This window comes from Cavia porcellus, unplaced genomic scaffold (genome assembly GCF_034190915.1).
Source record: "Cavia porcellus strain 051 isolate PalLab524CR breed Dunkin Hartley unplaced genomic scaffold, mCavPor4.1 scaffold_5, whole genome shotgun sequence".
NCBI lineage: Eukaryota > Metazoa > Chordata > Mammalia > Rodentia > Caviidae > Cavia > Cavia porcellus.
Genome location: NW_026947488.1, coordinates 14,170,334 through 14,186,060, shown reverse-complemented (window position 1 = coordinate 14,186,060; position 15,727 = coordinate 14,170,334). Strand labels below are relative to the sequence as shown.

The following is a 15,727-nucleotide window of genomic DNA, read 5'->3' as shown; positions in this document are numbered from 1 at the left end:
GGAAGCAAGCGGGGAGCCCTGAGTTCTGGTCCTCACCAGGTGGAGGTGGAGGGTGACATTCCCGGCCCGGGCCCAGCTCTGCCCTCTTAGAGCACATGGCAGCCCGCATTCGCTGCGTGTGGGTCCCACCCAGGGCTGTGCTGAGCCATCGTCCCGCTGCAGGGCCACAGGGCAGGGGCTGCGTCTTTCCCGTTTACTCCACAGCCCCCGCCTCTGGCACAGCGTAGCTGCCAATTCTTCCAGGCACTCGACAAACATTTCCCGAGCACTTACTACACACAGGCCGGATGCTAAATGCTGGGATCACCAAGTGAGCAATCATGGATCAGACACCAAAAGGAACCTTAGGCTGGAGGTGCTTTGGGGTGTGTGTGCATGCTACTTAAAACTTGGTCAAAGAAGGGTTCTGGACAGACGGGAAGACATTCATGCAGGGCTCTGAGGGAAGGGAAGGGAAGGAAATGTTTTGTGGATGTTTCAGGGAACAGAATCCTAGTCCCAGGGAAGAGCGACGGCAGATGTGCTGAGGTAGGAACACGTCCAGATGCCCGAGGGACAAAGGGAGGAATGCAGCTGGACGGGGCAGACAAGGCAGTGCTGCGGGGTTTGAGCCCCCTGGGTGCAGATCTTAACAGGGTTCTTCTGCTGTGTGCAGGAGCGGGGGTGGATACCAAGAGGTGACAAGATGATTGCCACCATCCAGGGCACAGGTGACAGGGCTGGGAACAGCACATCACCTGGAAGCAGCAAAGGGACAGGAGATTCTGGAGGCCAGGCGGGGAGCAAATGAACCAGCGTCTGAATGGCAGGGGCAGCGGCATTGGGCCAGTGCTCTGAGGGCTGACCCTGGAGGACAGCCCACCCTGAAACAGAATCAAATCCCTTTATGCTCGGAGACTCCTGATTGGAACTTGCAATGGGACACGGCATCTTGGCTGCTCTCCGCTTTATACCGTCAGTGCACAAGGCCAACAGACCTCAGGGGCTGGCGCAGGGTCATTTGGTGGCTGCTGCAGGCCACTGGTCCCCAGTGACCTGTCTGTGGCTTTTCAGTGGTGTGGTCTGGGTTTCCTCCTGGCAGGTGGCCTCAGGGTGACATCTGACTTCCTAGATGACAGCGGAGGGCTCCGAGAGTCAGGAGCTGCTGGTTTTCCCTGCTGTCCCTCAGGGTCCTCTTGCTGTGGGCCATACACAGTCAGACAGATCCAGGGTGGGGACTCAGATCCTGCTGCTCCATGGGGTGCCTGGGTCACACGCCAGCAAGCCTGCTCTGCAGCCATCGGGGAACACCCACCAGCCCCCCAGGAAGTGAGAGATCTGAGTCGGATCCTACCTGGGAGCTGATGCCACCCCTGCTCCAGAGTCCCTGATCCTCAGAGGTCAAGGGTGACCCTAGGGGACAGAGGGCAAGGAGGGCTGGTCCTGGGAGTGAGCTACCCCAGCAGCCTATGCTCTGCTTCTGAGAACCCATTTAACACATGCAGAAAACCACCTAGAAGTGGGGGGTATGATTTGGGAAGTGGTCCTAACTCCCCCAACCCTTCTCAGGGACCGAGGTGACTAAATTGAGGCTTCAGCCTGCAAGGCCCTCAGGCTCAGGGTTGCCGTCACCACAGCACTGTCCAGGAGTCCAGGGGTGCTGGGCTGAGGCGCCGGGGCCAGCCTGGGAAGGATGTGAACCCCGCAGCCTGGCAGGAGGCTGCACACACTTCTCACCCGAGACCGCGTGGCTTTTCCCCAGGGCCCAGACGCAAACGTGGCCTTGCAGGCCAGCTCCCAGAAAGCCTTTGGAGACAGCAGTTTCCCAAACAGCGCCTGAGGCATGAAACAGATGGCCCATTCTGTAAGAGGCGAGAGGAGACGGCCCTGTGCACTCCCGACTTTGGGTCTCGGCGTCCCTCTGGACGTGTGCTTGCTGGTCCCCTTCTGAGTCAGTCTGTTGCTTTGGGAAGAAGTCTCTCTTCTCCCAGGGGAGGGAGCCCCAGCTGTCCTGGGCCGGGTCTCTCAGCCTCCTGAGGCTCACACTGTACCCAAAACAGCACCCACCCTCAGGTGCAACAAGCTCTCTAGATGCTGCCAAATGTCCCCAAGGAGACGTAAGAGCCCCAACTGAGAACCACAAGCACTGATCACGACAGCACCCAAAATGGAACTCAGCTGCAAGGTGGGTCAGTTCCTGCTGGCCAGGGGCCTGGACCTCGCTCCAAGAGGTGTCTGGTCACCTTTGGAGAGAGATACCTGTCTGCAGTGGCCTTTGTCTAAAGCAGGGATGCAAACTCAGATGCTCTCAGGGACCAGGCAGGGACCTGGAGAACGAGGAGCCCGGGTCAGGGTGTGAGGGAGACCGGCGGCCGGACCGCACGGAGACACTGGAGAACATCCGCTCCGTTCTGACACTGACCACACCAAGCAAGGCCCTCGGAGCATGGCTGGGAAACCTTCCCCATTGTCTGCTCTTTCCTGAACACCTACTATGTGTCAGGTGCTGTGTAATGCTGGGAAAGGGCAGCGGACTCGAGGCAGGGCTCTGTCTTCAGATGCTGACCTTCTGGATCCTCAACAGATGAGGAATTCCAGCGTGTCCCAACAACTTTGGAGGAAGCTTCCAGAGGGACAGGATAGAGAGAAACTCAGGTCAGGCCTCTTGGAGGAGGGAACATTTGAGCCAAGACGAGAAGGGGGAAGGCAGGCTGATAATAAGCAAAATGCTGAGCAAAGACAAAAGCAATGCAAAGGGCCTGTGATGGGCACGGCCAGCATGAAGATCTGCATGGCGAAAGTGGGGAGTGTGATCCGTGCACTGGCGCTGCTCTCCCCAAGCCCACGCCTTGTGGGCCAAGCCACACCTGCTGTCCTTTTGGGGCGTTTAGGGGCAACGGGAATCAGAAATTTCCACCTCTGTTCTTTGTTCCTTTGTCTCGGTTGAGGACAAAAGCTTCCCTGGCAGTGAGTTAGAGTTATTTTTGCAAAAGGCCTTTGGCCAAAAGCAATAAAGTCGGACTTGAACAGAGTCATTATTCACGCCTAATTGTGGCCTGGCTCTCAGTAGGGCTGCCACAGGCCGCCTGGCCGGCTCGCACCGCCCCCAGCCCACGTTTGAACCGCGCGCGTTCCCAGCCCTGTTTACCCTCACAGAATGCATATTTTAGTGTCCAAAGAGTGTTGTTTCCTTCAGGAAGAACGTACAGGGATGAAAGGCTGAGCTGGTTGCTGGGTATTAATAATCCAATTATTTCTTCCCTTTCCACCTGATCTGCGGCCTCACCCGTCAGCCTCTGTGATTAGCTCACCTTGGAAACGGCCGGCGCTTACAATTATTCCAGCAGCTCGGACTGCAGGCGGGGGCAGGAGTCTGAAGCAACTTTTACGGAATAATCCGCCAGGGTGAGGGGTGCAAGGGGAGAACATCTGGAATGAGCCCTACTCCCACCCCGGACCTGCTGTGCAATCTAATTAGAGCTGGAAACAGACCAGCGGGAGGGGGTAGGGATCCGAGCCTTGGCGAGCGGGATCCGTGTCCCTGACCCGTGGCCTCACAGCTGCTAGGGGACTTGCTGGGTGTCACCAGGTGTGCTGACGCTGGGGCGGCAAGCGACAGCCAGCATCCATGGCGGGACACAGGTGCTCTGCCTGTCAGGGGCCACTGCTAATCACTCCCATTTTTCAGATGAGTGCACTGAGGCACGGCGGGGGTCTGCATGTCTGTGTGGCACCATGAAGAGGAAGGGGCTGCTGGGTGCAGTAGCACACACCTGTCATCCCAGCTACTCGGGAAGCTGAGGCAGGAGGATTGCAGGCTTGAGGCCAGCCTGAGCAACTCAGCAAGACCCTGTCTCAATGTTCCCCAGGTTCAGTTTCAGTGAGAGAGAAAGAGAGAGGAGGGGGGACGGGCGTCCAGATGCCCAGCAGCACCTGTTGGCCTTCTATTTATAGCTGTCTTAAGAAATACATTCCTCTATTCATTTTTAAACACTAAGTGCTCCTCCAAGGACAGGGCTGCCCAGCAGAGGCTGTAGATTTCTAACTTTTCTTGTCTGTCCACCTGTCCAGTATCTAGTCGCTTCTTTGGACAACAGCACCCCATTTTCCTAGTGATTGAACCCACGCTAGGCACAGCCTCTGGGCTGCAGCCAGGTCTGGTGAACTTTCTCTCCAGGACTCTCTGTAACCCAGAGGCCACCCTCTCGCAGCACGGCAATCATGTGACCAAGCTCGGCCTATCAGGCTCTCACTGTGTCTGCCTGTCACTGCTGAGGGAGTGGACCGACTACCATGGTCTTCTCACAGGAAGTGACCAGGATGGAGAGGGCCAGCGGGGAGCAAGTGTGCTGCTGGGGCCTCCGGGAGGTGGCCAAGGCTCTGGAATGCCCCTGTTCTTGTCTTTTCCTAAGCCTGCTCTGCAGTCTTTCCAGGACTCCCCAGCCTCCCGAGGTTCTGGTCAGCAGCGGCTCCCGCATCCATGTATTCATTCATTCAGTACCAGTGGGCACAAGGGGGACAGACTCGAGACTCTGGGCCTGGCGGGGCCTCCCCCCAACACTGCAGTCTCCCGTTAACAGCGCGGAGGTGAGGCAGGCACTGTTATCTGATGACTACACGTCTGGCAACAAGCACTCGACAGATGTTTTTTCTAATATTATTACAAACCTATTTGCAACGCGCCATCCCTGGAGGGTGACCGTTCGGCGTGAATGCTAGCAGCCAAACTTGAGGGCCTGTGTGGGTGGGCTGGGGACGTGTACAGGGGACGCTGGCCTGGTGTAGGAAACCCACCTCCCCGTCCAGATCTCCCCTCACCACTTGGGGTGGAGACCTAACGGCAGAGAACACAGCTCTGCGGTGAGCAAAACGGACCAGCAGGAGGATAACAGGAGATGGATGTGGTCACAGCCCCAGGCAACGGGGACTCAGGCAAAGCAGAGGACGCATGACCACTGTGCAACGACCTTCCTGTTTTCCAGGAGTGGAAATGTCTTTGAAGAAATGAAATCTCACAATCGCTAAAAACCTGACAACTATCTTCTGAAAGGCACGAAACAGACCATAGGTTAATAAAAGGAAGCAGAGAGCCTTCCTGTGAGCCCAGGGCGGCCCCTTCCTGCGGGCAGGGCAGGCGGGCAGAGCTGGTATTACACCCCTGGCCTCCGAGCCCCGCCTTCACTCCAGGGGGCCCCTGGGAGCCCACTGGCCCTGGGGTGGCACGAAGGAAACAGTCCTTCCTCCACAAGGGATGAGGACAAGGACAGTGAAGCCAGCCCTCTCCATTGCCACCTTTATGTTGTGCAAGTGAGGAACAGGTTGTGACTTCCTTGCCTTCAGCAGCCACTTTGAAGCAAAGAGGCCCAAACGCTCACTCTAGATCTGCCAGCAGGTCCCCAAGCCGCCTCCTTCCTCACAGCCTTTCCAGGACATACATTTACAGGGCACCCGCACAGGTTCTGGCTGAGACACACTGAGCCTGCCCCCCACCCCAGAGTGCTGGCTTCATTGACCTTGATTTCAGGAGCTCCTGTGTGAGGGGTGTCTGCCCTGCTCCCCAGCACCGACCCATGCATGTGGTGACAAATGCCACCTGGGGCTTGGGGGACAGGCTCCAGGCTCTGTCCACTGAGTCGGGCAGCGAGGTTTGCTCCACTCCAAGGGGGCAGGTAAGGGAAGGGAGCACACCATCCAGGGCACCCGTGACCGACAGTCACCTCTGTGCTGGACTTTCCTCATCTGCTGCCAGCAGACCGATGGCTTCCTCATGGGCAGAGAGCCCGGTGACCCAGGCGTTTGGCCGGGTGCCCAAAGCTAACACAGGCCCTCCAGATACGAGTGATAGTAATTGTCCGGGGTACACCCGCCCTGGGAAGTACTATCCTCACCCGGGCACTGACCCCCGTCCCACACCAGCTCAACGAGACGCTGCCCTGATGCCCCCAGAAGAGGCTCAGAGAGAAGCAGCGACTTGAGATGGGACCTGGACACTGGGGCCCGACTGTGACGACAGGGTGACCCCGGGGATGCCTCCGTGGCCCGGTCTCCCACTCTGTCCTGCTCCTGCCCGGGTGACTCTGCGTGGCCCAGACTGACCTTGTGACTTCTGTTGCAGGCTGGAGTAAGGGGTAGGGGGCTGGACCTGGGGTAACTCGAGGTGACCCCCGGCCCATCTTTCAGGGGCTCTGCCCTCATCAAGGGGTGCCCCGGAAGCTGGGAGGAGACTGGGGCAGCCTGGCCTGTGTCATTGTAACTCTGGGTGAGCCATGCGCTGTTCTAGAATATTCCTTTGTTTGCAGCTGCGCTGCTCACGGGATTAAAGCTGCCCATCTGTTGCATGCTGTCTTCAAATGTGGAGTCCGAGCTCACAGCCTGCAGTGCACGTGACCACAAATCATTTTCCTTTTTATTGTCTTTTTGACAATAAAAGCTTCCCTGGCACGCCCGTGCAGGTTTCACCGCACAGTTCAGGCTGGTCTTAGATTCACTTTGTAGCCCAGGCTGCCCCTGAGCTTGCGGGAACCCTTCTGCCTCAGCCTCCTGTGTGCTCATTCAGGCCCGGGCCACCATGGCCGGCAGGCTTTCCCTTTCATTACAGTCAGGGTATTTCACTGATGAAGATGTGGAGACAGGTATAGATCCATGAATGCATTTCAGGTAAACTTGAACAGTATCTGCTGTAAGAAGAGAGTATTTGATCTGGTAATTTGAGAACCACTGAGCTAACCCAAACAGCAGAATTCCATTGCTCCTTCCCTGGGTTTGGGTTAGACGGGAGTATGAAACCCTACTCTGATTGGATGAGACATAAAGCAAAGTCTGCAGTGTGGGTGTTCTTAGAAAGATTTTGTTCTTTGATTAAAAGTGAAACAGCCAATCCATCTACAGTACCGTTTTGCAAGGGGATGTGATGTATGAAGCTGTGGCAGCCACACTGAAACCATGAGGCAATCAAGTCAAAGCTACAGTACAGAGGAACACAAGATACAAAGATCCCGAGTTTCTCATGACATTGCTGTATTGACAACTAGGGACGCTTGTGCTTTGGGATTTTTATGAGAAGTAAAAGTTTCTATTTCACTCTGAGCTGAGAATTCTATTGCTCAAAGTGAATACAGGTTAATCCACATTCAAATAAGAATCCTGGAAAATGTCCCCGTTCCCTGAAATAGTCACATAAATGGGCATTCAGAAGTCTGTGGACAGTGAGTCTACAGCAGGTCAGAAATGCAGCCTTCCACCCCGCCACCCCTGGGAACTGATGGTCCCACCTCTCTGGCTACCGAGGCGGATCAAGTCCCTGCTGTGTTCCACACCACAAGCCAATTTAAGAAAAACTGTCAGCAACATTCTTCCCTACCACATCTGGCAGCCACCTGGCCAAACATCTCAGGGTACTGCGAGGGTCCCTGGGGCAGGCCCTGCCCACCAACGCCTCCCTGACTTGAGCTGGGCTTAGAATTTCCCGCAGTCTCCAGCGGGGCCCAGGTGCACCACGCAACGGACCAGGCCGTCTGCAGGCGAAGCTCCGGGTCAGAGGCCAGGGGCCCCGGGCAGCATGCACTTGGAGACCACATGAGGGGCGGTGGAGGGTTTCGGTCGTTCTGGCTACAAAGAATCCACGGGGTTGGGCTGGACTGGAGGAGCAGCTCTGACGGCTGCACCCCCAGGCGGTCTGCTACCTGCTGGCCAAGACCACCAAGACCCAGGTGCCATCCCATGGCTGTGGCACATCGAGCCCTGCTTCATTCTCTGTGCTGAGCGGGAGCGGGAGGAGGGCTCACGGCTCAGGGGCCGGGGTGGGAGGATGGGGGTTAAACATTCCTTGAATGCACCCACAACAGGCAGGGTGCACACCTTGCATGCAGGATTCTCTTCCTGGATCAGCACATCAGGCCCCACGGCCTGAAAAATCTGAGCGTGCAAGGGCTCCCAAGTTAAGGGTGACTGCTGATTCGGGGATCCGCCGCCCTAGGAGCTTCGGCTCACACAAAGGGCGCTGAGGTCCACATTACTCCTTCCCTGGGCCTATCCCAGCCTCACCAAGGGGTCTCCTTGTGCTGGGCCACCAGCTGCCCAGTGCCTTGACAATCTGGATGTGTGGCAGCAACTGCAGGGTTGACCATCAAAATGCCTCCCCTGCTGCCTGTCCCCCAGCACCTGACACCTGCTGCCCTTTCCCTCACTCTGAGCGGTCAGCGCACCAGGACATACCGAGGGCACCTTCCGCAAATAATGTCCAGGGCATATATGCACTGCAGCTCCATGATGCCACCCTCCAGGCCCCCTTGGCTCCCACCAGACTGCCCTTGACCCCCAGGTGCCATGCATACTTTACACTTTACAGCAGCCATCGAGACCTCTGAGACACCAATCATGCCATGCCCTACCTTAAAGCCACCAATGGTTCCCCAGGTCATTTCCAACAGTATCAGCATGTTACCTCTGGACTTCTATTTATGTCTGGAACAAGGGACTTGGATGGACCCCCTCTTTGCTGCCTTAGGGCCTTTGCACTAGCTATTCCCATACCTTTTCAGCTCGTCTCAAGGCCAGCTGCTTCCTGAAATGCAGGCCACAGCTCACAGGTCACCATCTCAGAGAGGCTTCTGCAGCCCACCTGCCTGAAGTCGCCCCCATCTCAACCCCTCAGGCAGCTTTTACCCATCCCTATTTTGTTCCCTTGAGATGCTTTTGGTTTTCAGAAACAGCCCTGCCGTGGGCTCATTTGCTTCGTCCATCCGTACCAGCCTCTTGGCCCCGGGAAGTGCAGGGTCCTCTATTGCTGGTTCCTGTTCTAACCCAGGGCCTGGCCCTTGGCAGACATCACAGAGCCCGAGTGTGCAGGCACGAGCTGGGGTGACCTTGTCAGCCAGGCGGGTCCTCAGCCTCAGGCTCCAGGGACTCCTCCCCCAGTCTGTGCCTCTGAAACCCACATGGATGCCCTCTCCCTGCCTGGGTCTGGATTTCATGGTGTAAATAAGCACTTCGAGTTGATTTTCATGGGCAATCGAGCCCCCAGAAAGTGCAGGACCTGGGCCAGGCTGCTTCTGTGAAGCTAAGTCCTGAGACACCTGCTGCCCTGGGCAAGAGGGTGGCCGTGATGTTCCCGAGGTCCTCAGCTCAGCTCCAGTGCAGACAGGTCCCTGTGACCACCACCGCTCACGTTAGCATGGCTACTTGCTTCCCAGTTCTCCCCGGCTTTTGGGTCCTAGTGGTCAGTGTCCCTGTCCACAGCAGGATTAGGGGTCCACTGTGAGTTGACTGTGTGCACTGAGAACAGAACACCCAGCTGGAGGGGATCCCAGGGCTCAGGTGGGCGTTCCCCCAAAGAAGCTTGTGCTTCTTCCCTGCAGACCGGAGGTGGCGGGTCTCCTGCCTCTGTTCCGATAACAGCCAGACGCGGTGCTCAGGCGGGACAGGTGCTAGGGTCACCACCGTTTGTCAGTGAGGACCGGGGGCACAGAGAGGTTGAGTCACAGCCCCCTCACCACCACTGGGCAGGTGGCCAGGTAGCTCGGCTGTCCTCGCCACTGTGCCCACGGCTGCCAGTGCCAGTGGCCTCAGAGCTGGGAAGAAAGCCAGAGCCATTGAGGCAGAGCAGAGGTGGCGGCGAATGGACCCTGGTGACCAGATCTGAGCCCCAAGTCCGTCTGCGCTTAATGCGAGAGCCGTGCTAAGCATGTCCGGTTATGGAGGCCGACAGGGACCCCTTCTGCTTAAGCTGGTTTGAGGGTTTTTCCCCCACTTCTGTGGGTTGCAAGAGAAAGGAAACTGATCACTCTACAGTCCTTCTAGGAAAAGGCTCCTAACCGATGTTCCATTTGCTACTCATACACGGCAGCTGCTCAGGGAGCCCAGCCCAGGCGGTGAGGCGCCTTGGCCTCCTGCCCGCTCCCGGCCGGGTCTGTAACCCTAACGCCAACTGTGGCCAGCTCAGTGCCTCTTCCCCTGTAAGCTCCAAGCGAGGCCCAGTTCCCTAGCAACCGCCCCAATTAGGCAATCACACCATTTATCAGGATGCCAATTAATTATAATGATCTTAATGATCTCCCAATTAGATAGCGCCTTGAATCCGGCTGGATGGGGCATCTGCAGATTCCTCCCAGGGTCTGTCACAAGGCTCCTTTGGGGAGGCAGGCCCCGGGGAGGGTGTCCTCACTGGGGCGCGGGTTGAGGGGTGGCATCATCCCCCCCAACCCACAGCCACCACCACACAGCCACACACAGCGCCCAGGGCTGACATCAAGTGTCCCACATCTCAGATGATGGCGGGACAACTCCACAACTGAGAGGGTCTCTCACTCTGGGAGAATGCCCAGCCTCTGACCATGGTTCTTTCAAAGGGCTAAAACCTCAGATGTCACATTTGCCAGTTCCCTTTGCACAGTGACTGGAGAGGGAGGGTGCAGACACAGACAGAAGGCAAAGGTATAGTTTCCTGCAGGCAGAAAACCCTAAAAGGCAAACTTAAGCTTCCCCAAATGGAGACGGTTTGGGAGAGGTGAAGAAATATTGACCGTTTTCTACTTTCCAATGTTGTTCTGGACGTGTTTTTCTTTAGGTACTGGGAATCAAACTCAGGACCTTGTGCTTGCCAGCAGGTGCTGTGCTGCTGAGCTAAATCCCCGCCTCTCTGTGTGTTCCTGGTTTAGCCTGTGTTCTTCCTCTATTTGGACAAAAGGCCAAGACTGAGAGGAGCCCAAGGGCTCTCCCATGGGCCACTGTTGACAAGTCACAAGTCCCTCTGTGCCTCAGTTTCCTCATTTTTAACATGACAACTGTTAGCCTGACTCGGGGTATTTGCGTGGATTCAAGGGTTATTATGTATAGTGGCTTTGTATGCTTTTGGGCCCTATGATAGTTCCTAAGTTACCTATTGGTTCTAGACTCAACCTTTTAACTCCAAGCTGCTCAGAAATGCTGATACACTTTGGCAACACAGGACTGCTGGGCTCAAGGGGCGAAGTCTAAAAACAATACTGACAAACTGGGCAACGCTCCTACCTGGCTGACCCAGGAGACCACAGGTCGTCCCACCCACGCACTCACCCTCCCAGGGGTGAGTAGGGACAGCCACCAAGGCAGGAGACAAGGAGGGACTCACAATCCCAAATCCAAAATGGGGCTTAAAACGTCGGGGCCAAGACCCATCCCCGGGTCTTTGGGGTGGCAGCTGACTGAGCTTTGGGGTGGGGTCACATGCACCCACAGACACATGCGCACACTCAGCCACACACAGCTAGGCTTCCTCCAAGCCCAGGATCCCTGCAGGCAGCTCACCCTTCAACCCTTCAGTTCAATAACTTAACATGTTATTAGGGTTTCACAAAAAGCCATAAATTCAAATAAAAAACCCAAGGAGTATACACAGAGTGTGAAGCCCAAAGCCACACTGACCCACAGCGGTGCCAGAGCCCTGCCCTGCACACAAACTGGGCTTCGAGGTCGGGCCTGCAGTGCAAGGGTCCACCGTGGATTGGTCAAGCCGGCACCATCAGCCCGAGCTGCCTCCTATTCCAACATTAAATCACACGGGGCAGCTGTCCTGAGCTTTCCTCTAGGACAGGGACAAACAAGGCTGGGGCGACCTTTCTCAAAGGGGACCGGTCTGCAGTGCATCACCCACCCCCTTTGATCTTTAATGAATGGCTTGATTTAATTACACCCCTCCCCCCTTGAGCAAGGGGGAGGTGGGGTCGCAGAAAGGCGTCCCCCTCACCATTAACTACACCACGCACAGACTCTGGGGCGTCCCTCTGGGAAAACGGTCTCACCTGCCTGGTCACCCCCAGAAATCTGGCTCCAGAGCAGGCTGGGGGAGCACCGTGGGAAAGAGGCAGGGGACAGATGGAGGGGGAAGGCGGGTGTCCCAACACGCACAGATGAGCACATACCCAGATTCAAACGTAAGCCGAATGTAATTACTTGGTTAATTAAATATTGACTTTTAACTCCAAAAGTGATTAAAACAAGCTGCAGGAAAGGCTGTCCAGAATCGGGGCGGATGAATCACAACTTCTAAGAAGGGGGGGGGGGGCTGCGCACCACGAAGGTCTGTGCTGCCCTTCCTACTGTGTGACTGCGTGCTGAGGCCTACTGTGTGCAGGGCAGGGGTCCTCAGGGGCCGGGAAGGGAGGCAATGTGGCCGGGGGCCACTCTGCAAAACCAGGCTTTCTCACTACTCTTCCACCCGAGACCTCTCTCCACCCAGCCACCCTCCAATGATCCAGCTCTTTGGACGCAGGGAGCCGACAAGGCTTCTCAGCGTTTTCCTGGAACTCAACGTGGAGGCGGCACGAGGGCGCTCCACAAATGCGGGTAGAACGAATGAATGAACTACTACGCGGCAGGCTTAAAGAAAAGAGAAAGTGCACCCCAGGAATCGCCGCAGCTTCACCGCCCGACTTCTCCAACCCCGAAGCCCGGGGAAGAGAGCATCTCCGCAGGGCGAAGAAGCTGCTTCTGACCTGGACAGGAAGGAAGTTTGCCTTTCCAATCCTATTTGTCCTTTCGCTCCCTCTTTGAGTTCTCACTCTGAGATCCGGTCCACAGCCTGCCCGCGTCCTGCCCGGACAAGCCCCACGTGGGCTGGCTCCTAGCTGATCCTCCAGGTCTGACCCCAGAGGGGTCACGCAGGCCGCGCCTCAGCGGCCGGCCGGCCGAGGGGGGCGCTCCCCCCAGGTCTGGGGCGCGGCGGGAAGTCCTCGCCCGCCAGCGGGGTCAAGCGGGTCACCCCCTGCTGCCAGCCGGCGCCGGCGCCTCCCGGCCCGTCCCACCTCCCCGCCCAGCTCCCGGGGCCGGGGCCGGAGCCGGAGCCGGAGCCGGGCGGTCGGGACCGGCGCGGGCTCACCTGGGCGGCCGAGCTCAAGCAGGTGAGGCTCGGGCTGCCGGCGCCCCGCGCCCCACCGCCGCGCCCCACTCACCGCGCGCACCCTGGCGGCCTCACCCGGCGCAGGGCGCCGCCGCCTCTGCTGCAGCCCGGCCGGGCCGCGGGGCGCAGGGGAGTCCGCGCCGCTGCAGCCGCCACCACCGCCACCGCCACGGCCGCATCCCGGGCGAGCGCCGCCGCCGCGCCTCCCTCCCGCTCTGCCCGCCCCCGACCCCCGCCCGCTCGCCCGCCCGGCGCGCCGCCCTCGCCAAGTCCGTCTCCGCGCCCCGCCCGGCGCTCCCCGGGCGCCCAGCCCCGCCGCCCTTGGCACCGCGCGCCCGGCTCCCGCCCGCTGCTCCGGCCCCGAGCGTCCACCGCCGGCCTCGGGCCGGGGGGCCTGGCCGGAGCGGCGGGGACCCGGGAGCTGCGGCGGCCTCCCGCGTTCCCGGCGAGCGAGCGCTGTACCTCGGCCGGCCCCGCGGGCTCGGCGCACTGCCTGGCCCCGAAGTCCGGCCCGGACGGGGCAGCGCGCGGTGAGCGGGGTCCCGCGCTGTGGCCTCCCTCCGCAGCCTCCGGCCCCGTGGGCTGCCTGGCCGCGCTCCCGCCGCCAAGCGCGCACCCTCGCCGGGACACAGACGCACACTCACCGACACACACTCGCTCCCGCTCGCCCTCGGCGAGAGTTGAAACAGATGTGGGATTCGCCCAGGAGCTGGAAACGAGGGAGGGACGCGAGCCAGAGCCGTGTGTGCGCGCGTGTGTGTGTCTGTGTGTGAGTGTGCGTGCGCGCCCCACACAGAGGAGGGGGGCATCCTTAATAAATCAAATATCGCAATAAAGTCGGGAGGACCATCGATCAGGTCCACTTGGCCGGGGACGAAAAAAATCCTGGCCTCCTTTTGGCTCTTTTCCTCCTGCCCTGGAGCTGGAAGGAGCCAAATGCTTCTTGGACGTGCGAGAGCCCCAGCCGGGCGCTCCCCTCGTAATGACACCTTAATAAATGTTTTCTTTTATCTGCTTTCACAGGGGCTCACCCTGGTCTGCGAACACCCGACTGCCTGCTCTGAACGCCCTGTGCTCTCCGGTATCTACACAGGTTTGTCTTTGGAGACGCCAGCACCTGGCCAGCCCCAAGCGAGACCGCGAGGAGAGCTGCCCACGCACCCGGGACCTTCCCACGAGCCTGGAAGCTCTCCCAGAAGTCAACTTGAGCTCAAGTGAGAACAGCGGCGTCGCTCAGAAATGGCCAGAGAACAGGAAAGAAAGCAGAAACCGGCTCCCTCCAAAAGGGGGAAATTGGACTCCAGGTGGTGCTGTCTGCCGTGGTTTCCACTGTGGCACCACAGCCGAGGCCCAGGGGGATGGAGCTGGAAGGGGTGGGCCCAGAGCCAGCAGATAACCAACCAGTGGCCGCAGGAAATGCAGCTAGCTGCTAAAGGTAGACAAGTCCTAATGGAGAAAAGCACTGGTGGGCAGTAGTAACACATCTCGGCATTGTGCCCATTATACAGATATGGAAACCAGGTCACAGAGTAGTTAAGTCACTGGCTGAAGGTCACACGGTGACTAGTGATGGATCTGGATTTGAACTCCGGAAGCCAAGCTATGTGCAATACTCAAACCTTAGCCAATGGTGGCAAATCTATGGCACGGGTGCTGCCGTGGGCTGTTCGTTACCACTGAAATTTCTAAAGGTTCCCTATTACTGGTCCTAGGTCCTTGTTACTCTTAATTGTGCCTAGAGTTGTCAGGTTAATAAAAATTCAAGATGTGTATGAGGATACGATTAGACTGAAAGTCTTTGTTTTTAAATCTGAAGTTCAAATTGAATGTCTTGACTAGGTGTGGGGTGCTTGAGGCCTTTTAGTCTTCCTTAGACATCCCAGATTAATCGAGAGTTTAAATAAACCGGAAAAATCCTCAAGCTCACTTGGGGCCCCATGGTGCTGGCTGATTCTGCAGTACAATGTCATGTTTGCTGTTTCTCCCACAAAATATTGGGGTTCCTGCCCTTTTGTGCTCTCAGAAGGGAGGTCAGACCCAGTGTGTTGCTTGCTGTACCATAGATGTACGCTGCAGGCCATGGGTCTAATTGATAACTGTCTAGCATTGGCCATTAGAAGGTAAAGAGGAACAGGTGGAATTGGTTTAATAACAGCCTAACCAACATACGCCAGGTGTCATCTCTGCAGAATATATTCAATATAAAAATTATTGGCACAATCTCTTAATCTTGACAGGTGGTGTGTATTTCTTCTTAAAATACCTCTCCATCTGGACCAGTTGCATGTGGCTTGGTTCTCGTACAGGACAGCCCAGCTGCAGCTGGTCCTGTGGGGCGAGGGGCAGTGCTTCTACCGGGTCATCTCATGCTCTTCTCTGAGCCATTTTTCAGGAAAATGGATTCTCCAAGGGCTAAAGATCTTCCCTGCAGGCAGAGATGGCACGTGGGCCTTCACCTCGCTGGAATTGGGGCCTGCTTGGGGGAGGTGGTCCCCCTGCAGCAGTACTGTTCTCATTGGTCCTCAGAGCCCTGTGGGCATTTGGGGTGGAAGGGAAGGAGGCCTAGGGGAGGTCTGCAGCCTGCTTTTTATGTTAGGTTCTGGAGAATGTTTCTGGGCTGGGAGGATTTCCACCTCTGAAAAGTTCAAACACCACTGTGTCGCCACATGTGGCTTTTCAGATCTCAAGAACAGGCTCTTCTTTCCCCAGCTGGGCCCTGCCCACAAGTTCCTCCCCTGTCCTTTGCTCTCCTCGGAAGGAGACCTCAGCAAGGGGGGGCTGTGTGCAGAGCTGAGATGGAGTCACTCGATTATCTTTTAGATGTGTATCCTCCTCTCCATCGCTGCTGTTGAAAGAACGAAGTGGTGATGGCTG

General features: G+C 57.5%; 1 protein-coding gene and 1 long non-coding RNA gene across 8 annotated transcripts in view; one reads left to right on the top strand and one right to left on the bottom strand.

Annotated features, from left to right (window-relative positions):
* Sulf2 (sulfatase 2) overlaps window positions 1-13,949 on the bottom strand; it is a 94,343-nt gene extending 80,394 nt beyond the window's left edge. For 3 of the 7 annotated variants that reach the window (XM_003467712.5, XM_013150402.2, XM_013150403.2), the window contains exon 1: window positions 13,498-13,949. In XM_003467712.5, the coding sequence (XP_003467760.3) occupies window positions 13,498-13,662 (165 nt within the window). In that variant the 5' untranslated portion in view covers window positions 13,663-13,949. Of the gene's footprint in view, window positions 1-12,449; window positions 12,579-12,905; window positions 13,055-13,315; window positions 13,471-13,497 lie in introns of those variants that run through there. The other 4 variants (XM_063248223.1, XM_063248222.1, XM_063248224.1 and 1 more) reach the window with 4 other exon arrangements.
* On the top strand, window positions 12,718-15,087 carry LOC111756180 (uncharacterized). The gene is made up of 2 exons (XR_010047351.1): window positions 12,718-12,854; window positions 13,947-15,087. It is a non-coding gene; the product is annotated as an uncharacterized LOC111756180 (long non-coding RNA).
* The last annotated feature ends 640 nt before the right edge of the window (window positions 15,088-15,727 follow it).